Source organism: Ursus maritimus, unplaced genomic scaffold (assembly GCF_017311325.1).
Source record: "Ursus maritimus isolate PB19 unplaced genomic scaffold, ASM1731132v1 scaffold_13, whole genome shotgun sequence".
Taxonomy (NCBI): domain Eukaryota; kingdom Metazoa; phylum Chordata; class Mammalia; order Carnivora; family Ursidae; genus Ursus; species Ursus maritimus.
Window position 1 is genome coordinate 45,559,845 of NW_024423675.1, and position 22,542 is coordinate 45,582,386.

The 22,542-nt window shown below is 38.7% G+C and overlaps 1 protein-coding gene across 2 annotated transcripts in view; it reads right to left on the reverse strand.

Annotated features, from left to right (window-relative positions):
• The window catches only part of TXLNB (taxilin beta), a 43,537-nt gene extending 21,286 nt beyond the window's left edge, over nucleotides 1–22,251 (reverse strand). The window contains exons 1-6 of one of the 2 annotated variants that reach the window (XM_040627855.1): nucleotides 22,098–22,251; nucleotides 19,390–19,830; nucleotides 11,082–11,173; nucleotides 5,848–6,018; nucleotides 2,287–2,481; nucleotides 326–445 (exon numbers count right to left, since the gene is read on the reverse strand). In XM_040627855.1, coding sequence (XP_040483789.1) covers nucleotides 326–445; nucleotides 2,287–2,481; nucleotides 5,848–6,018; nucleotides 11,082–11,173; nucleotides 19,390–19,816 — 1,005 coding nt within the window. In that variant the 5' untranslated portion in view covers nucleotides 19,817–19,830; nucleotides 22,098–22,251. The remainder of the gene's footprint in view (nucleotides 1–325; nucleotides 446–2,286; nucleotides 2,482–5,847; nucleotides 6,019–11,081; nucleotides 11,174–19,389; nucleotides 19,831–22,097) is intronic. The other variant, XM_040627856.1, reaches the window with a different exon arrangement.
• Nucleotides 22,252–22,542: the final 291 nt, after the last annotated feature.

Consider the following 22,542-nt stretch of genomic DNA (forward strand, 5'->3'; position numbering starts at 1 on the left):
TGCCTATTGCCTGTCTTGTCTTAGTTAGATTCTAGTTTCCGTGCTGGGACATGGCCTTCTTGATCTTGCTCACTGCTATCCCCCAGCACCTAGGATGCTGCTAAGCATAAGACAGGTGCTTGAAAGAGGTTTGTTGAATGGATGCGCAACGATTTTATATCAAAAACCACGTAGGTACAGTGCCTCCTGTGGGCTGGCCACTGTAGTTCTCTGGGGAAACTCAGGCTCCCTCCATCAGTCTAGTGCTCTGTGACTATGATCAAAAACAACTTTCTCAGAGGTTCTCTGACCCCAAGGCAGACCAGACAAGCACACTGATAAGTACATATTCCTTCTCGCGTTTGTGTTGCTCCTCAGCTTCCTTCATCATTTCTTGGGCCTGTTCCAGTTTTGCATCCACCAGCTTCTGCTGCAGTTCTCTGTGTTTAAATATTTTGTCCAGATGCTAAAGGAAAAGAAATGACACATATCAAGCTTGATTACTTATTGGTGCTGAGAAATGTAAGATAAAAAAGTAACATTGACACACATGTTCTCCAGGTTTTGAGATTTAAAGAAAAGGGAGGCGGGAAGAATAAATGCACTGGCATCACTTATGGCTTTGTATAAAAGTCACAAACTGGTGAAGTCCCCTGCATTTGGCACTATGCAAAGTGGTAGCTACATAAGGTAGAGGTGCGAGAGTTCAGTAATGTTAGCTCCAGAAGCTCCCAACTGTATGTGTCTAAACTTAGTAACCACTAGATAATGATGCTACTTATTATGCCAGATGGCAGACTGATGTATATTGCAGGGGCTACAGCACCATCACTCAGTATTTTGGCAATTTTTATGAATCTAAAACTGCTTTTAATCATATTCATACAATTTATCATAGTGAATTCTCTTCCACATTCTTGTCTCAAGGGTTGTGAGGCAGTTCTGGGGGACCAGCCTGTGGCCCAGGGTATGAGACTATGGGGGGAGCCCCCCAACTTCAACTCTGTTGCTCTGGTGGGCAAGACAAAGGCCAAGGGTCACAGATTAATTGCTATGCAAATGTGTTCCTGCCTCCTCTACGTCTTTTGACCTCTCAACAAGCTTAGTGAAGAGAAGCTTCAAATTCTACTTCAGTGTAAAGAATTTCTTGGTAGTTAGGAAGTCCCATCACCAAGAGGACCTATGGAATTCTAGCCTTGGGACTTGTCTAGAATCAATCTCAAGAATGTACAACTGGTCTACCAGGCCATTTTTATCTGGGATCTCTCTTAAGAGTATGGACATTTTTTTTTTCCTTTCTTAAGCTTCTTCCCTTTTACTTTTGCCTGAACCTCCACTCTGGAGTAGGACTGATCTCGGTGACAAGATAAAATGGTAGCATGGCATTTTGGCTTACTGTGAGGGGTTTCTTGATTTACCTAACTGCTCCTTCCTTGTGCTATTGGCTCAGTTTTTCTCTTGATAAAATCTTAGCATGTTGCCAACCGAGCCACTCTGATTATGTTCTGTGACATTTAAGGGAGACATTTAAAATTTGAGTGGGATGGGGTAAATAATATAATATATAAAAACCCTGAGAGGGCTTCTGGAATCTTAAAAATATATTAAATATTAAGATATAATTTTAGAATAATAAAAGATCCTCATAGTCTCCCTAATGTAAAATACTGAAAGCAAAACTCTTTTGGCTTTTGTGAATAAAAGAGTAAGTGATTTTGTAAGTAATTTGATATCAGCCTCTGCTTCCCACCCATATAATGTGGATATGGTATTATCTAATGGATAAGATTGTTGAGACAATGCAATAACATATTGTATGTAAAGTACAGTACTCAGCACCTTTCCTGGCACAAACTCAGCAGTGAATAAATAATACCATTAATATTATAATTATTATATTAATAATAATATTGATTTGCGGGGCACATATAGAACACAGACGGCTCATTTAGATGACATGATGATTCTTAAGAGGGAGTCTATGAGATGTTTCCTAGCTCTGTAGAGAGTGTTTTTAAAAAGCTGAGAAATACTATTTTCAAGGGTAACTGTGCTCATGGCCTACTACTTCCTATTTATTGCCTTTGCTTTGCAGTGATTCCAGTTTCGAAGAAATCCCATATGGCTTTCAGCCAGGTATTTTGCAATACCACGTGTTTTTATTTTGGCTAGCAAAAGAAATCCAATCCTAAATATTAATCAATTGAGAGGGCTGGCCATAACTTTCTTATTAACCAAGTCCCCCACCTTCACAGCCCGATCTGGATCTATATATAGTGCCCCTAAGTTGTTTGATGTGGTTCTCACCTCCTCTCTGAGCTCATACTGATCAATGATGCTTTTCAGTTTCTCTGCAAGCTCTGTGTTCTCCTGACACAGCTTCATATTTCGCTCACTCTGCTGTTCAATCTGGCCCTGGATATCTGTCAGAGTGGTCTGGAAATGACTTGTGATCTCCTTCCTTTTCTCTTCTTCCTCTCGTGCCCGCTGAAGTGTTTCCTCCTGTGGATAAAAAGCAAAGTCTCTTGTTATGCTGGTTTATGTGCATCCAGGTTTATAGAACTCAGGGTTAGGTCAATGAAAGATCAGTGTGCAGGGTTAAGTAGGATATTTTTTCTCAGTTCTCTGGAGCTAACTTTGCTCAGCCCCAAAATAAATGTATGAGCAAAAGTTTCCAATGTAAATACACAGTTACTCAGAGCAGGTGCAATGAGGGCCTTGAAATTGATAGTTAGTGATGAATAGGCTTGTTTTAAAGATGACTGGTCTCCTGCTGAGTGCATATACTACACCAGTTTCTAACAAACATGCAGTAACAGGGTTTCGATCTTTTGGCTGTGGCCTGGAAGAAAGGACACTCAGCTTTACTGACTGATGAGACAGATCCCATGTTGCCTTGTTTTGGTACAGAAAGAAGAATAATAGATCTTATATTCCTCCATATTAAAAAAAAAACCTATGCCATGTTAACCACATAATTGTATAACCCAAGTTTTATAAATATAAGTGATCACAATATAAACTTTTCCTTAGTAAGAAAAACTTTCATCAGCAAGCTCGAAAAGGAAACGAAGATAGCTATAGATGAATTATAGCAATTCAAGAATGTAAAAAGAAATCTTAAATGCTGGATATTTTATTTCTGAAAGAACAATCAGCCCACATGTCACATAGAGTAATTGAAATGTTCAATATAAATTTTGAATCTGAAAGCGATTTTAAGTTTCAAATTTTCCTTAACTCTCAAATGAAACATCTAATTTTCCCCTCTTCTGCTTTGTTAACATATTCAAGAATTGGAAATTAACTTTTATATCATTTCTATTCTCTTTTCTCCTAACTCAAAACCCTCCCTTCATTGCTAACTACCAACAATGTGCCCAAATTTCCCCCATATCTATATTGAGAATTATTTGCTTTGTGATGATTCCTCTCATTCTTTTAGAATCAAAGGGTTTAATTTTGCTATATCATACCAAAGATAGAGACACTGCTGAAAAATGATGTAGACATTTTAGGATGCCTTTCAGTTCTGATTAATTGTTATTATGAAAGCTTGCTTCATGGTTGGCAAGTAAAATTATACTGCATTTACTTGCCCCCTGTGATCAAATTATGTAACAGGATTTTTAAAAAGAAATAATGATTTAAATAGAAGTAATTGTGCAAAGCCTTATTATGATAGTAGAATAATGTGATCAAAATAAAAGCTGATGCTAAGAATTATGCTCTGAAAATACATTAATTTATCATTAGGTATCCTCTTTCTTCTACAATATTAACATATTCTCCTACTCCAATAGAACTCTTGATACCTGAATCATAATTAAGTCATAAACACATTTCTTCGGGGTATTGTAGGAAGTATCCACACTTCCTAATCTGAAGACATTAACTGAGATGTTATTTCCCTGATCTTTGTATGCTAACACTCACTATATATATTTCACTAAGCATGATTATAGCCATCTGCTAAGAGTCACTGAATATACATATGATAGTGGTTGTCTCCTTACTGCTCCAGCTTAGCTTAGAAGTCAGTAGGTCTTGGGGCGCCTGGGTGGCTCAGTCGTTGAGCGTCTGCCTTTGGCTCAGGGCGTGAGCCTGGCGATCTGGGATGGAGCCCCACATCAAGCTCCTCCGCTGGGAGCCTGCTTCTTCCTCTCCTACTCCCCCTGCTTGTGTTCCCTCTCTCGCTGGCTGTCTCTCTCTCTGTCAAATAAGTAAATAAAATCTAAAAAAAAAAAAAAAGTCAGTAGGTCTTTTGAATTTGAAGCCTGATTTTGATACTTAATATATGCATACCCTTGGATGACTGATTTGGATTGCCAAGTCTCAGTTTGTTCAGCAATAAAATGGAGCTATTAACCCTTGCAAGGTTGTTATGAAGATTAAATAAAATAACATATGTAAGGCACTTAGCAAAGTCCTGGCATAATCATGATACTTTACTTCATTGTCCATAACTGGAGGCCATTAGTGAGGGTGTGTGGCTATACATATAGGGTCTCCTGCAACTTCCATCATTCTGTCTTCGAATGCTACCCAAAAAGCCCAAGCCACATCATCATCATCCCATTCTTAATTAGAGAGGTAGGGAGGGGCAGGGGGAGAGAGAGAATGTTAAGTAAGCTCCACACCCAGCCTGCAGCCCCACACGGGGCTGGATCTCAGACCCTGAGGTCATGACCTGAGCCAAAAAAAAGAGTTAACCAACTGAGCCACCCAGGCGCCCCATCGCATTCTTTAAATATCTTTGTTGATGATCTTTCCACTGTATCTGATTTAATTTTTATCTCCTTACAGTCTAACACTACTTATGTTAACACAGGGTGCTATCTACTTGAATATGTATCTCCAGTTGAGAATAATGCTCCCACCCCCAGGCCGCCATCTAACTTGCATTTCTGATTGTCCCTAATGCAATGATTGAAGAGATACCAGAAGTCCTTCCCCTACAACTTGTGATTTAAGAGTTCTAGTTCATCATGCTGGCCTTCCAATTCCCATCTGGAATATGAAGAGTCATGATTCTCTTCCAGCTTTCTTCCCAGCTCTGTTGTGCAAACTCAGCAGTGATCTTAATCTCTCTGCTTCTTAAAGTATCTCCTTTTATACACATGTAATAATAACTATCTCATGGAAATATTGGTGTCTAATTAATTATTGTTTGTCAAAAGCTTTAAGATCTTTAGCTAGAAAGGGGATTGTGGGCGCCTGCAGTATTACCTTGGAGAGCCTTGCATCTTGCTTCATTGAATGGAGCTAGTGCCTATGTGTAATCAAATTAGGCACACTGCTACAGGCTTATGCTGTAATTAATGAAACCCATGCAGACTGAATGAAGTGATCAGTCTATTATTTTTAGATTGAATAATTAAATCCGAAGAGCTTCAGTGTGTTTTCAAGTAGCTTCTTTTTCAGCTGAGTATTGACATTTTGGCTCTCAATCTTGCTGTCTAATGTTAGTTAGCTCTGTGTCTGTTTTTCTCGTGTGCTGGAGATTTCATTAGACTACAAAAACTGTTGAATTTTTACAAATTCATATTTTAAAGAGTGGAACTGAGTCTTACCTTAAAAAATAGAACAAACTTGAGGTAAGAAAAAGGCAAGGGGAATGGCAAATATTTTACTGGAAGCCTGCTCTGTGTCGGGTGCTATGGAGCACCCTATGTATATGACCTCATTTAATTTTTCCCTGGCTACACGGTGAAGTTGGTGTAATCCCCACTCTAGGGATGAGGAAACAGGCTTGGGGAGTTAAAATAATTTATTGAAGTTCAGAAACACGCTCTTTCTGAGTGGCAGAAGCCTGTGTCTATGCAGCATGCCAGAAAGTGTGTTATTCAGAACGGTGGTGATACATACCTTCAGGTTCTTGTTGTGTCTCTGCAACTCCCGGCATAGACTCTCCAGTTTGCTTCGAGCGAGGATAGCTCTGCTATGTTCGCTTTGTAACTGGTCCTTTTCTTTTTGAATTTGTACCTGTTTCTTTTGTAAGAGCTTTAACGTTTTTTGCTCAGTGCGATGCTCGTCCAGCTAGACACGAGGGGTGCAAACATAAAAGAAAATGGCAGGAATCGTTTTCCAGTTGATAGAAAAGTGAGCAAAAGAGGAAATACCTAAAGATCACTCTGTGGCTGTTGGAAACATTTTTGCTATCGCCACCACCCCTCTGCAATCAAATAAACTTCACAAATGGGACTTGTCGATACTTGTAGATATGGCTTTTAGAGCACATCATTTATAGGTTTTTCCTCATAGTTATAATGATCCCTTCTTACTCTGATCTTTTTGGTGGTTTAGAAATCGTTTTCTTTTTCTTGAGTCTATCCAGTGATACTGGTCAATCTGGAAGGGCATGTCTTGGAACCTGTAGGCTGTCAGAATTCATGATAATGCCTTGCACTGATGCAGTGGTCAACAGTATGTCTGCTTGGTTTATATTTTGTTCTCCCAATTCTTTCTCAAAACAAGCTTATAGCAACTATTTGAAAAAAAAATAGGAAAGCATAAAACAGCTTCCTGGTAAATGGAAGATGAAGTCTGTGGTTTGTGAAACAAGGGGAGAAGAGAAAGGACCTCTCGACTACCTACCATTAGTGATTTTCCACCAGGGCCTCAGAAGTAGCCGCTGCACAAGTCAACAGGGTGAATGGCAAGTGTCCATACCACGCCCTGCCCTCTGACCACCCCCACCCTCTCTGCTTATGGCCAATCAATCATGACACATGCTTTTGTCAGCCACAGCTGGGACCTTTTCTCACACTCCTCCAGCAGCTACCATGAAGTATTAGGGATGGCATGGAAAATGAAGCCTGTGGGCCATGAGATGTTCCATCTTGGGGTGCTACACTTCTGGGATAGAGTTGAAAGGTAAAATGTGGGACATCCGGTTAAATTTGAATTTCAAATTATTAAGAAATTAAATTTTAGTAAAAGTATTTCTGAAGTATTGCATGGGACACTTTCACTGAGAAAAAATATTGCTTACCTGAAACACAAACATAACTGACTATTCTATATTTTTGTTTGCTGAATTTGGCGATGTTTGAATGGAATTCTAGTTCCAGTGGGGGGAGTTTGGGGATCAACCCCCAGAAGCCACCAAAGACTAGCACACTCCAGGCATATTGATCTCAGATGGACAGTCGGTGAGGCTGTAAACAAAGGGCAGCCCTAGCCCTTATTGGCTCAAGGGGAGGAAAGGCCCTTGGGAAACTGTTGGGGCTTCTGGGCCCCAGGTGTTCCTGATGCCTTGAAAAGCCTGATGCAAGTGATTATACACATGATATGAACCCTCATGTATGCCTCAATTTCCCTGTCTTGAAAAAGCATTTGTTCTTTCCGAATTAGCTGAACAAGACTGTCACACTTTCTTCAGTTCACATCTTATCTTCCTCCCTTCCTCCCTCCCTCCTGCCACACTAAAATGATCATTGCTGATTAAGCTGGAGATGTTCATACATGATATTCTATCTTCACATTTATGAGCAATTTTTATTTATTATTGAGAATTAGCATCAGGAAAAATTCTACCCGTATTACTATAAACATTGACTGAAATTGATTTCCTTCTTGAGGTTCAATTGGAAAATCATTGATATTTTATTATATGCTTCTCATGCTAACCTCCTATTAACAGGATGGATGAGTTTTTTCATTTTGCAGTATAGTTATATTTGTACTTACATTTGGATTTTATTTTATTTTTTTTAGAGAGAGAGAGTGGGGGAAGGGGTAGAAGGAGAGGGAGAGAGAGAATCTCAAGCAGACTCCCTGCTAAGCACAGGGCCCCATGCAGGGCTCCATCTCATGACTGTGAGATCATGACTTGGGCTGAAATTAAGAGTCTTGGACACTTGACCGACTGAGTCACTCAGGCTCCGCCCCTTTTTTCCCAATTTTTTTTAATTAAAAAAAATTTTTTTTAGAGAGAGTATATTTGGATTTTGAATACCTATTGTCTCATTCTGAAATTTATGTATTGTTATTGTTATTGCCATTATGATTTAAACTTAATCCTTTGAAGATTAAATCACGTGTCAGGGTTTCTCAACCTTAGCACTTAGAATATTGGGCCCCATGATTTCTTGCTGTAGGGGACTATCTTGGGCATTGTAGGCTGTTTAGCCTTGTCCCCGACCTAATGGATACCAGTAGCACCCCCCACAATTGTAACATCCATAATATCTCCAGACAGACATCAACTATTGGCGCATAGTGGGCAAAACTGCCCCTGAAGGGGGGAGCACTGCCCCATATGGATTTACCTGAGCCCTAGGAGGAAGATACCCTACACGTGTTTCATAAGTTGGAAGAGATGACTTTGCTTGCCTATCAACCATGTAATGTTCTAGTTTTACTGCAAAGTCATACACATTTGACATTTAGCTAGGTCTATCTTGTATATGCTCTAAATAAAAACCCTTAACTTTCTGACAATTTTTTTAAGAACGTGGCTAATTTTATTCAAATACTTCAGGCTTGTGAATACATATATGGTTTCTTAATGAATGAAAATGAACATACTGCGACTGAGACAATTTCAGTCAAATACTTCCTGGCTTAGTGATTTGATGATGCACTTAAACACCACAGTGCTTCTGTACAATTGTAACAGGCATATTGGATTTTTTCTTGCTCTCCCTTTTTTATTATTAAGTTAAAAAAGTAAAATTAATGCCAAGTACTAAATCAGAATAGTATTAGTGATTTGTTGTAACTACATTAAAACTGAGGAATCTTAGAAAAACTACTTCTTCCAGGTCATGTGGTATCTTTATTAATAAATGTATCCTTATTTATTAATAAAAACAATAGTAAGTAATATTACAGGATTCAGAATCTAAAAGGGTGAGTTAGCGAGTGTGGCAGTTTGATTCACACCTTTGAACTTGATGATTTATTCTATGTTAACACTTACACAGTGAACACCTTTTATATTAATATCTAAATCAGTGAGCAATGAAATAGGGTTTAGTCTCCAGGTAAAAGACTTAGATTATTCATAATTTTTCCTTTCTGAAAAGGAAATGTAATGGGTTTTTGGCCAGTTTTCTCCTATTCATTTTTTCTAGAATGATATTTTGGGTTTTAAAGTTTATTACAGGACATGATATAAATGCCAAAGTATAGTAAGTAAGGCTTGAATTGGGTAGGCTCTCTGGAAAGATAAACTCTGTTGGGTGCCTCCTGACTAGGAGGGTAAGTAGGTGGAAGGAGTTCCCAGGGTGAACAGCTGTGGCTCAGGAAGAAAATCTTGGGCAGACGGGAGAGGTGATGTTTTTCGGTTGTGCTGCTGTGGGCTGCAGCACCTCACATGGCTTCCTGTACGAGGCTGGAATGCTGCCCAGTCCAGCCAAGTACAGAGCATGGCACTAGAAACGAAACATGAATGGCTTTGGTAGAAGGAGGTAAATTGAAGGGGCAAAGGACGAACTATGCGGAAAAGGAGAAGGAGGATAGACAGGGTGAGAATGGGGGCCTTAATTTTGGGAAAAATATTTTTGAAACCTAACTTATTTTATGGCGCTGAAATTTCTCATGGACAATTAATAGCTCATGTTAAACAAGCTACAATAAAAACAAGTTGATACACTGATACTCACTTTATAAATTTCTACCATCCTTTTGGAAAGTACTATGACCATTTAAAAAACCCTTAACCAAACAAAAGGCATTCGTATTGTTTGATTCAGAAATCCCAATTCTGGATTGGGATCATACATCATAAAATGAAGGGGAAGGAACAGATCTAATGCATGACGATGTTCAGTGCAGCAATATTTGGTAAAGCAAACAGTGGAAGGAATCTAATGTCCCTAAATTAGAGAACCAGGAGATAATGGCCACTCCATTGGAAAAAGACATAACTGTTAAAACTCTTGTCCTGTGGTTCCTGTTTGTCCCTTTCTTCCTGTCACCTTGACTCATCCTCTTGGGCTGAACTGTCATGCAGTAGAGCCAGAGGGACTCTGAAACCCTGAGTCACTGGCTGGTTATTTAACTCTGCTAATACTTTTTAATTGTTTTTTAATCACATAAACCCCACATCATGATGATACGAGAAATGCTGCAGACACAAGCAAACATATCTCTAATCCCATAACCTAAAACACAAACTTGGATTTATCCATCTTCATTCCCAGTTCTGCTATATATGCCGAGATAGTTTTATAACAATTGCTATCATAAGGTACATATATAATTTGGTATCTGGTTTTGTTGGCTCATACTACAGACACTTTCCCACGTAGTTAGTCTTTATAATTATATTTCGTAATAGTTAGAAAAAGAAAGAAAACAAGGTCACTTGTTAAACTCCACTCCATCAATAGGGATAAGATGAGGGGTTTGTGCGCCTGAAGCTCATTCAGTTTTGGAGGCTGTCTTTTAAAAACAAAACACAAAAACCCCCCAAAATTAAGAGAATTGCGTCCAGGGCCTCAGAGGGTCTCTGAGTGGCTTCCCTGCCTCCCAATGGCCCTATCCAGAGGGAGCCTGCCTGGGGGGTACCTAGAACTAGGCACAAAGCAATCCACATCAAACAGCGCCACAGTGGGGGTGGGGAGAAGAATGTAGATCACAGAGAACGAATGAATGGTTGAATGAATGAATGAATGAATGAACAAATAAGAGTTTTCAAGACCAAATGAGAAGGTGTCATAAGCTGAAGGTAGGATAAACTCATCCCTCTGCCTTCCTGAGGGGGCCCGTCAAAACACCTAGGCACAAGAACTGAGTGAAAGTTTGCCTTTAGGTTGAGTATATTTCTGTTTTATTTCAAACTCAAAAAGAACTTTAAAATATCTGCAATTTTCAATGATCTCTAATTCTCTCTTCTATTCCCCAAATTATACTTAGAATTGTGCAGAGTAGACTCCAACTCTATCCTCTTTCATTGTTGTGCTGTTTTTTCCTCAGTTTTTGTTTCTTTTTCCTTTTAAAAAAAATCTGCTTTTATGGATTCTCGCTTTGGCTTGTGTGAGGTGACCAGCTATGGTCTCTAATGAGGTACCTGAAAAATGAATGGCCTCCTTTTCTCAGCTCTAACCAGAGCCTGAATCTTTCTGACACAAGGAGCTAATCAGAGATCTTACCAATTCAGCATACTTCTTGAATAAAAAATCAAGTTTTTCTTCAGGTGTTTGCAGCTTCTTCAGATTTTGCATTAGCAGGTTGGCTTCTTTGCCTTCAAAGAAAACAAAAACCATAAAGACATTTAGAAAAATGTTTTAAATGTTTTGAAAATATTCAAAAGAATAAAAAATGTTGACTTTATATAAGAATAAGTCACCCATTTTTCCGCGCTGATTAATTAAAAAAATGAAGCAGAGCAGCCAATCAAAACTTCTGACTCCCACCTAACTGCCAGCGTTGACACATGCAGTTCTAGAATTCCAGGCCAAAGCACAGAAACTTGACAGTTTAGTCTGCCATTTTTGGGCTTTGGTTTTGTTCTTTTAGTACCTTTCTTTCTCTCTTTTTTGGTGGGAACCAATTGTCTTGTTTCTGTGCATGAATGCATTCCATAACGTTTGGGTCAGAATGTTCTGCTCATATTTCCTACCTAGCAGAGAATAAAATCAACATAGAAGGAAAACCAAGTCACGACATGGAGGGCCTTTTCCACAGGCCTTTTTGTGTCTCTGTGATAATGGGTTCAGCCTTCCTGGGCCTTCCTTCTTCCCACCCAGGCCTTAATCTTTGCCGGCAGGGACCTTTTCTGGTCCCACTTGGAGTTTATGCTACATTTTAAGACTCATCTGTTCATGATCATTTGATGGTGAATCTCAGATTCTTCTCTTTCCTCATTGTTCTTCCTTTTGTGTTCTTCACTCAGCCTCCCCATTTGCCTTTGTGTGGTCTTGGAAATTTTGTTTTCAAGTAGCCATTGGGCTGAGTGTTAGTGGGGAGGAAAAGGACCCTGGGGCCTGCAGGTACCACTGATGATATCTTTTCAGAGTCCGACAGAGGTGGAACAGAGTGACAGCCACTCTGTCTAATTAGAATAGGAAGGTCAAGCCACACAGTAGAGGCCACGTTTCCTGATATAAATCTACGTAAGAATATTAACAACTTTGACAATCTTTCCCCAAGAACAGGCATTTCCCTTTTGCTAGAATGTTTGCTTTTATCCTGGAGAGGCAGATAAATCATGGAATTAGGCTTGCCAGATGAAATACAGGACATGGGACATGACTGTACTAAAAAAAATTTTGCATTGTTTACTGAAGTTCAAATTCCTCTTGGCATCCTATGTTCTTATTTGCCAAATCTGATAACTCTAATGGCATCAAAGAATTTTAGGTCTAGAAGGACTTTAAAGAGCATCCAGACAACTGGTTAATTTTATAGATTAAAAATCTAAGGCCCAGCAAAGGCCAACGTTACATAATTAGTAGTGGCAGAGCCAAGGCTTGAATCCAAGGTTTGTCTACTTGCTCTAAATCACTCCATTCCCATGTGGAATTTGGATGCCAGGAAACCCGGAGAAATAAAAGGAAACTTTTTCTTAAAAAACATGACCTCATTCCTAACAGCTGGTTTTGTCCATCTCTGCCCAGTGAGTCAGTTCAGATTAGAGACTTGGACTAAGACGGGGAGAAGGTGGGTGTGAGAGGTGCCCCACCAGCTCTCCAATTATGGCCTGTGGCGTATCGTGCTGCATTTAAACTGATAATCTCTGCTGCCCCACCTCCGCTCTGCTTGCGCTCGGAGTTATTTCTCAAGCAACAGGGAGAGATGTGCATTGGTCAGGACATCCCTTAATCCTTGTCTTCAGTCCGGGAAAGGGGCCCACAGGAAGACTGTTGTCCTGAGTGAGTGTTGTCTCTTAGAGGAAAGAGATTGCTGTGGATCAGATTTGGCCCAGGAACCAGATCACGTTTGGTCCATGGAAAGTTCTCAGTAAATGTCAGTAGTAGTAGAACAAAGCAAAGCCAACCTGTGCCCACTAGCAGCATGTAAATTAAATGAACACTGTCTTGAAGACAACTCTGTGATTGATTAGAAGACAGACAGGTCTTACCCTCACCTGTGCCATTGAATATATGTTTAGGATAACTCTCGGTATGAGTATGGTCACATAAAACCATTACGTGTCTCATTTGGGGGGGATAAAAACATTTGAGTGAGTCCAGTAGGTCTCTTTTTCTCTCCACACTAAGTATCTTCTTTCCGTTTTATTTTCTTTAACTGTGAGAAGAGGGTTTTGTTTTGTTTTGTTCTGTTTTGTTTTGGGCACACTCACTGAGGTACCTTTCCACTCTCATATCCTGTTATTTTGCATAGAAGGTCAACATTTAGAAGCATCAGTCTGTCCTTCAAAAATGATTTCGCCCTTCAACAACAACAACACAAAAATCCAGGAAATTGGACATAGGCATGTACAGAATGAATAAATTTGAGACATCAGGGAGCTTAGTTTTTAAACTTCCATTGGTTTGCTGTGCAGGATTATTGTGGAGAGAGGAATAGACAGAGAAGTTGCTCATCTTCTAATAAAGGCTGTAATTACAGTTCCACAGAAATGGGGTCATTTGATGATAGTGTCAGACACAAGAAACAGACTAACTTTTTTCAGGGACATCTTTTTGGGAAGGAATGACCTGCCTTTTCCCCAATGTGTCATTCCAAAGCAGTGTGATTGTGAGATTAGTCACAAAGAAAGCAAGGGACACACCTGAAGTCCCCGTTAAAGCTGGGGAAGGCACATGAAGGGCATATGGCCATCCCCCCCCAAATACTCAGTTTAGTAGTAAGTCTACAAGGAGGTAGGACCACCTGAGCAACAAGAAGAACAGCCATGCCACACATGGCTATGGCCAATGGCACAGCTGTAGACCGAAGGAGTATTGTAATACAAAGGAATGATTTTTACATCAAAGAAATTAAAACACTTAAATTGAGATAATGAAATCAGCTATATAAATGAGGACTGAGATTTTTCTTAAACTTTTAGCATAGTGATAACTGTTTATACTAAGTTTATGTAGATTTGATGAGTGTCTAAAACCTGCCTTTTTCTCTTCCCAAATTATCTTCCAGAAATTTGGGGCTAAAATTTGGTCTTGGATACACAAGTGTGCCTCTCTTTCCCCTTCCTGATTTCCATGTGATGTGCCAGAAGCTTAAAGCTGGAAAAGATCGTGGATGTTCTGTTTCAAGTGTTAGACCCAGATTCAAATTTCAATGTTAATTTTATTTTCTAACACAATTTAAAAATAGTGACTATGATACAAATAATTCCTGAGTATCTATAGATATCTTTTGAGAGAAATATGATTTGTGTATGTTAATAAAAAGGACAGTGTAGTTAAATTCACACTGGACTAAGGATAAGGACTAGACCCTAGGTTCTAGAACAGACTGTGTCACTGAGTAGCTGAGAAATACTTTTTACAGAGTCTTCAACTCTGGGTCTAAATTTCCCTCTCTATAAAATTATTAAGTTGACTACATGGGTTCTGAGTTTAGCATTTAGGATTTGTTGATTCCATGACTGGAATAATTTTAACCATTTTTAGCTTGATTTAGACAACAACAAAATTAATAATGTTTGGATGTATATTTGTCTTCCCAAAATGTTTTGGGGAAAAAAACAACAACAAAGTTAAAATTTATTGAGATTTGCTTATCCTTCATTGTCACCTCTCATACTCTGTTTTTTGTTTGTTTTGCTTAGTTTTAATGGCTTATCAGTTTTGAAAATACTGCCTACTCTGTATTTTCTAGTTACATTGGTTTTTTTTTTGACCAACATTTTATATCTTTTGTGTTTTAGTCACCTTGTTATATGTACTTGGAACTTTGGCCTCTCAGTTGCGGAGTGGACCTGGACTTCTTATTAGGTCAGTTGATGATATATTTGAACTATTAGCAATTTCTTGGCTATAACTATAAAGAAAACTTTCTTAAAAGAAAAAAAAACTTTAAGATTCTAATAATGAGAAGATTATTCCAGGGAAAACAAAATAAAGCAAAACCTTATAATGAAAAAGAAAAATACCAGAAAGAACAGTAAGAAATGAATACATCCACTCCTAATTCTGATCAGAAGAGAGTGCTAATCATTTTGCTCAAATTATATTTTTCTCTCCCATTTGACCTATTTCTTTAAACCTCTCTCTCCCCATTTCAGACCTGGCCTAAAATCTAGCTTCCCTCTGAATCTACTCATGAACCTTGCAATCTCTGTTGATTCCTCTCTTCCCTGAATTCTTCTGTTTCCTACCATCTCTTCCAAAAATTAGGTATTTATATCAAGGCAACAGTTTATTCCCCTTTCACAGTGAAACTAGAAATCAAACTAAAATGGATGAAACATATCATCTGGGAAAGTGCCCATTCTAAGGAAGAGTAAGTAAATGGGTTTCTGAAGATATTTCGGAATCCACTGTTCTAGTCAAGGTCCTCAGAAGGTACAACTGAAAGTCACCTGTAACTAAAGACAAAGCCTGTTAACTGAGCTATGGTAAATGCTCCTTAACCAATATTCCAATTAGTTTGTATGTATCTTCAATCCTGCAATATTAGTGACTTCAGCTCTGCCCCCTTGCTTTCTTTATGACTAATCTCACAATCACATCAACTAGTTGAGTAACCTTTTTTGTTACAAGCTTCAATTTCCATGTCTATAAAATTAGTGGGTTGACTAGATGTATTCTGAACTCAGACTGGACCTATGGATCAGCTTTGTTTTCCTCCCAGGCTTATGTTTCAAACCTCTGATTTCCTACTCAATCAGTTATCAACCTGAATATTAGAATGTATATTATATTTTATCATTGTTCTGTGCTTATTACTATGTGGTGCTTGTGCAGCCCACATACTGTGGGCAGAGAAGTGATTAATAAGACACTTGTGAGTCTGGAGGATGGGGTGGGGGAGGTAAGCATATACTTCAGATGTTGACAGGATGTGTCATGATGCTAAGGGGGAATCTGTTTTTGTTTCTTTCAGTTCAGATGCCAAGGGAAAAGTGACTCTATCAACTAAAGAGATTTAAAAATATTCCTCCAACTGCTCTGGTGTGTAGTGTGGTGTGTTGATTGTGGGAGGATATGCAGTCTCTGAAGGAAAAACAAGTCCTGGGTACTTGGGTAGTAGAGACATTTCCCAAATAATCAAAGGTGTTCTGTGAAAGAAGGGTCTCTTTGGCCAAGTAAATCCAGGACATGTTGTAAACTATGCCCATCTCTATGGGAGATTTTCATTGTTTTATATATTAAAGGTCAGAGAATTCTGGCAGTAGGGAAACTTTAACTTTGTCTGAAATCTCAAATATCCCAAAGTATATACTATGGAAAATTTTGGGTTAGAGAGCCAGAACATTTCAGCATCTCAAAAATACCAAAAAGGCAGATATTATCTGATAAACATGCAATAATGACAGACTCATCTTTGATCAAGTACCTAAGCAAAATCTAAGGATATATTTTTAGGTACTGGTCAAATGATTTACTGAAATTCTATAAAAGGTCCAAATAGATTCTAGAGAGGACCACAGCCAGCACTTCACTTTTTCTTCAAAAGGGTGGAGGAAGAACTTTCCGAAATAGCAGAATCATTGCTTCCACAATCTGTCTGTATCAAAATTACCCTGGTGCTTTGGCTCTATTCCAATCCTCCCAATTCTGAATTTCTCTGCTCAGGAACAGCATTTTTGATTAATTCTGTATTTGATTCTAATGCAGAGTTAAGTTTGAACACCACTGGTCTAGATGATAGTGTAGTGCCATTTAATTGGTGAACAGCTAAGAAGCCTGCTAAAGCTACCTGCAGACAGCTGAATCATGTTTAAAATGGTGGTACATATTTTGATTAGCCTAAAAATGTTTAAGTCATAATGTAGCCAAAACATGACAGCACTTAGAAGAATATGCTGATGGTGTTTAGAGGAATGGCATGGAAGGGTCAACGTTCACACACGTGAAGTTAAAACAGACACACCTGGCTTCACAAACATTGGTTCTGATTAAACATTCAGTTGAAATCTGGTAACTTGGAGATAGTGGCAGAATTAGAGTTGTGGAATTTTTTCTTTCTCTACAATTTCTTTGATTATTTGGTAGTTAGATGGTTAATATAGATTTTGAAATAACTCATGGAGGACAGGGAAAAAACCACAATTGGTCATCTTTAATTTTACCCCTACTTTTTTCATATTCCTTCTGTAGAAGTAGTTGTAAAGTGATAAAGCAAAAGAACTTTCCAGGTTAGGAACACTTGAAATCATAACCCTCCACGATATGACTTTGTACTGTCTTATGGGAAGTTTAACAATGACTAATACGAAGGGACATTTCCTAGATGTCTTGGATAGATCAGGAAAAACAGCTTTTGAACACAGAGCAACTTTATTCTCTTTCCCAAAGATCCAAAACACTTGAGTGATTCCAGTCTTGCACTTTGCAACTTGGTAAATATTTTTAGAGTATTATTTGGGTTATTTTATTCTTTATGTTGGGTGAATCAAGTGTCCTATTTAAATGTGTCTTTTAGCCCTTCTTGAAAGCATTGCCTGCAATGGGTTTTAAGTACCATATTGATATCCCATGCCAACAGAGACATGTTTTGGAATTCACAGATAGCTTGTTATTGGAATCTGAACCCAGTTCTGACTCCAGTGTCCATGATCTTTCACTTTGTCACACTATCTTTCAGAAATGAATAAGATATTATAGCTGCCCCTGATAGATTCTCTACTTCCCTGGGGAGGCAAGTATATAAACAAATGATTGATGCAGAAAATTTAATGGAGAGGTAAGGAAGGTGATGCTAACTCTAGCTGGGCATGTCAGGGAATGTACCATATAGAAGGTGGTATTTGTACTGAGTGTCACAGTGAAATTTACCAAGGAAGCCAGGCAGAGGGACTCTCCTATGTACAGTAACATGCTTTTACTAGTAGCTAGAAAATTAACTCTCTCATCCTTCTTTCACAGACATTTTTGGTGTAAAATTCCTCATGGTCTCCTAAAAATTTCCTGGGCCTGTTATTAACACTTATCCTACATAACAATTAGATTACATGTCTGTTTTTCTCTCCATACTTAGAGCTCCTTAACCAAAGGGACTTGATGACTTATTTGTCTTTGTGTACTTAGCACAGTACCTCATAAAGACGAGGCATTAATAAATATTTGCTGAATCAATAAACTATGTGAGTAAAAATATTTTGTGTAATTTTTTTTTTTAAAGATTTTATTTATTCATTCGACAGAGGGAGAGACAGCCAGCGAGAGAGGGAACACAAGCAGGGGGAGTGGGAGAGGAAGAAGCAGGCTCATAGCGGAGGAGCCTGATGTGGGGCTCGATCCCACAACGCCGGGATCATGCCCTGAGCTGAAGGCAGACGCTTAACCGCTGTGCCACCCAGGCGCCCCAATATTTTGTGTAATTTTTGACATTCTATAATTGATACATTTTTAAAGAGTTCTGTGAAATCAAAACTATTTTATATAGTAATAGAACATACTACTCAGGGATCTAACTGACAATCGTTTTATATACAAACCGTGTCTATATTTATATTTTGCTTAAACCAGATTCCACTAGCTTTGCTTTAAGCAATTTCCCTTTCATTTACTTGTTTATTCATCCTTATAACAAATATTTACTGAGCACCTAGCGTGTGTCATCCACTATCTTAAACACTAGGCATCCAATGATGTCTGAATACACACACAGTCCCTGTTCTTGATCTAAAAGAGCTAGGAGAAGGGAAGACATGTATTAAGCAAATAATCACAAAAAGTAAATGTACACTCTCAAATGCTGCTAAATGCTCAGAAGGAAAGGTACATGGTACAACAGAAACAGAAAACAAGAAGACCTTATCTAAGGTTGGGCTAAGAAAATGCCATTTGAATTGGGAGCTAAATGTTAAGCTATGTCCAAAGGGCTGAATGGGTAGGGATTTCTAGGTAGAGAAAATAGGATGTATGTGGGCTTTGTGGGATCATGGTATGTTAAAAAAAAAACTGATAGAGAAGTTCAGAATAATTAACAATTAGGCAGTAGTAGTAGTGGTGGTGATAGGGGCAGAGAGTTCAGGAAGGAGATATTGCGTGGGTAGAGTGATGGGAGATAAAGCTGGAGAGACTGGTTTAGGTTAGACCATTAGGGCCTGAAAGACCATGTTAAGAATGTAATCTTTGTCCTAAGAGCAGTGGGAAACCATTGGGGAGACAGGGTAGGTGAGTAACATGTTGAAAACTTCACTTTCTCTCTTTTGAGGGGAAGCGGCTAAACACAAGTATAGCAAGGGAAGTGTAGGGAGACCCTGAAGGAAGCTATTATAGTAACCCAAAAATGAGATGTGGCTTTTAGTAAAGGTTGGAAGAAGTGCCCCTTTTTAGGAATCATCAAAGAAAAGTCATACATTAGAACATAACTACTTGCCTAATCCTTTTAGGATTTTCTTTTCCAATTTTTGCTCTTTATTGCTGACAGGATCTTTGGCTGTGGCTGGCTCTCCAGAAGCCATGGGTTCTCTCTCCATCTCTTCAGTGGCCTCATCGAAGTCCCCATCCTCATTGTCAGCTGGTTCTATGTTCTCAGGCTGCTCCTTTGCCTGGATGGAGCCCTCTTTTTCAGTAGCAGACCCATAGGTGTTAATGATGTCTTCCAGTTGTCGATTCAACTCCTCAGAGATATCATGAGCTCCCTGTTCAGACTGCACATCTGTCTTCCCCTCTGGTGCTTGGAGTGGGGTTGAGGAATCGTTATCTTGCTTCTCCAAGCCATTTTGACTGGGTAATGATGAACTGTCCCCTGGAGGTGTTGACTGGGGTTCTCCTGAGAGCTGTACAGAGTGATTCATCTCCATACTGGGAGTAATATCTAGTGGTAAGCATAGTCAAGTTTTATATGGTTAACCCAGTTACATGTAAAATGTAAGGATATCCCCAAAAGGGCACCTACTAATTACAGTTCTAACGTAGAATGAATGTACTTTCACAAACCATAGATATTGTAATTAGTTAGGTAGAAACAGTGGGAAGCCATTTTTCCAAAGTGAGTCACATGAGTAGCATATTTTGGTTTTGGTCTTTAAATTCCAGTATAAATTCTATGATTGACATTAATGGAGTAATTCAAGATATTGTTTTTTCATGTTATATTTGTCATATTGCTTAAGCCAACTTGTGTTATCATTCTCTTACATTATTCTGTGTAGACTCACAGTCATTGAAAGTAGGTGGATGTCTATATTTAAAATGTTAAAAGTGGTGTTATTTTCTTTTTCGAAGTTAAAACATTTAATCCAAGAGCTACTGAACTTACTAAAATCACTCATAACAAAAGCAGTCCTAAACTCTATTTTAATCCGTAAGTGAAGATTTGATAAATATGAGTACATTGATATAAATGTATTATTATACCACATACAGAAAATACTTTCTTGCTTTTTTGGTATTTTCCTTTTTCTCAGATGAGCAACACATAATTATCCATCAGCAAAATGCATATTCTGAGGTTCAAACTAGCTTAATTTTTGGGATAAAATGTAGAATGGAGGAAAGTACAAATTAACCAACAAACTAATTTGGAACCATGGTATTGGTCATAATAATAATTTCTTGAATTTCTATAATACTTTTTTGTTCCAATATAAAAACTGACTTTCTTTTAGGGGGAAAAACAAAAACAGATTACAACTCTTTTTTTCTCAGTCAAGAAGCTCTAGGGTAACTTTGTAATTTTTAAGAAATAGCAATGTTAACTGAATAGGGAGGGAATGAACTTGGGAAATAATCCACATATAATATGGCCTCTTTGGAAATAGGGGCTGAAGTACAAGCTGAGTCAAAGAATTCCAGGATTTCTGGCTCTCTCCATTTCTCCGGTTGCAGTAGAGTTGACTTAGGCCTTTGAGTGATGGTGCATTTTATTTGTAAATGGGATCTAATGGTGGTGCTTCTAATTAACAGTGTAAAAATATGACCTGGTTCTCATAATGCACGGGTTTTGCTGTCGTGGTGACAGGAGAGGAGAAACAAAAACACACTGTTCCATGCACTACACAGCTTCCTCCTCTTGTTCTCAGGGCAGAGGAGGTCAGGTGCTGGGACCCCAACAAGAACGGAAAAGTCAACCTACAGCCTCTGCCACCCACTGATGGCCCTCATCAAGTACTCATTCACTTCGAAAGTACCTTTTTCTCTTACCCACTTTAATGCACAAACTTTATTATCAAATGATGCTGTAAACAGCCTTGTTGTTTTCATCACTGGCATTTCTTTAACCTGACCCCTACTTGTTGGGCACCCTCCTCTATATATAACTTATGCCTCCCCTAAACTCGCAGAAAGATACATGGCACCTGCTGTCCAGCCAGAAGTTATTTTAAGCTCTTCTAAAAGGAGCCATGGCATTTAGCACAACTTCTTTGAAAATCAAGGGAAGAGAATCCTTTTAAAATCAAAACTAAAAGCAGTAAACATGCACCGGCTTAAATACGTATGTGGGTTTTGAAGTGTTAGGGAGGCTTCTGAGGGTGGAATAACATTTAAAGTAAGCCGCAACTTCAAAGCAATGAATTTGAAACTGACTTTTCACAGGAGTTTTAGTATGGTTAGTCTCAAGGCAGAAGTTGGGTTGTATTTGATTTATTCGTCATTCCTCAGAGGCCACAGCCATTGATGTTTTTAATATTAATTCAATGGATATCCTTTAAGCTCCTAGCCCACAATTTACTTTAAAAGAGAATAACTGAGTCATTGTAAACCACAAGACAACTCAATTCCTAAAAGTAGCCTCAAGATAAATCAACAAGAGGGGAAAAAAAAAAAGGTCAAAGAACTCTGCTACTTTTAAATTGTTCCTTTCCATATGAATTAATTGACAGGAGAAATTATTTCCAAATTGTCTTAATACACTTTATTGCCTTTTTTTTTTGCTTTGCTCCTCTGAGAATTTTTCACTTGTACTGGGAGTCCTGCAGATTATCACACACATCCCTTCCTGAGTAACACATTTCATTTATAAATAAAACAATGGAAAGTTCTTCCACAGTTCACAGCAATCTCAAAGTTGCAAGTTTCAAACACCACAAACCGCACCCTACAACTTCTCACAGGGCATGGGGGAGCATTTGTCGCACTTACCAGAAGACAAGGAGCTAAGCAGAAAGAGAAGGAGAGGGAAGAGGCTGCAAAAAGCTAGTCAGAGGAACGGCGACAGCAGGAGACAGGCAGGCAGCTGTGTTCTTACAGGGGAGAGAGAAACCACACGCGCACACACACACACAGGCACCCAGGCGGCAGGAGAGCAGGGAGGGGGTGGGGAGGGAAAGGAACAGTGTATGACACAGCAAGAGAGAAAAGCACCCAAGTTTCAGTAGCTGTCTCCTGGGCAAGTGTCTGAGGAAAGAGAAACAGCTGGTAGATCTTAGCAGACTCTCCATGTTTTACCCTTTAAAAAATTTAAACTCTCACTATAGGCCTCTCTGTTAGTGCAATTTTTCACCGTTGTTCTTTTGGGCAGAGATCATATTTTCTTATTTCTTAGTTTATTTCCAGTGTGGTCCATGATTCATCTTTTTTTCCCCCC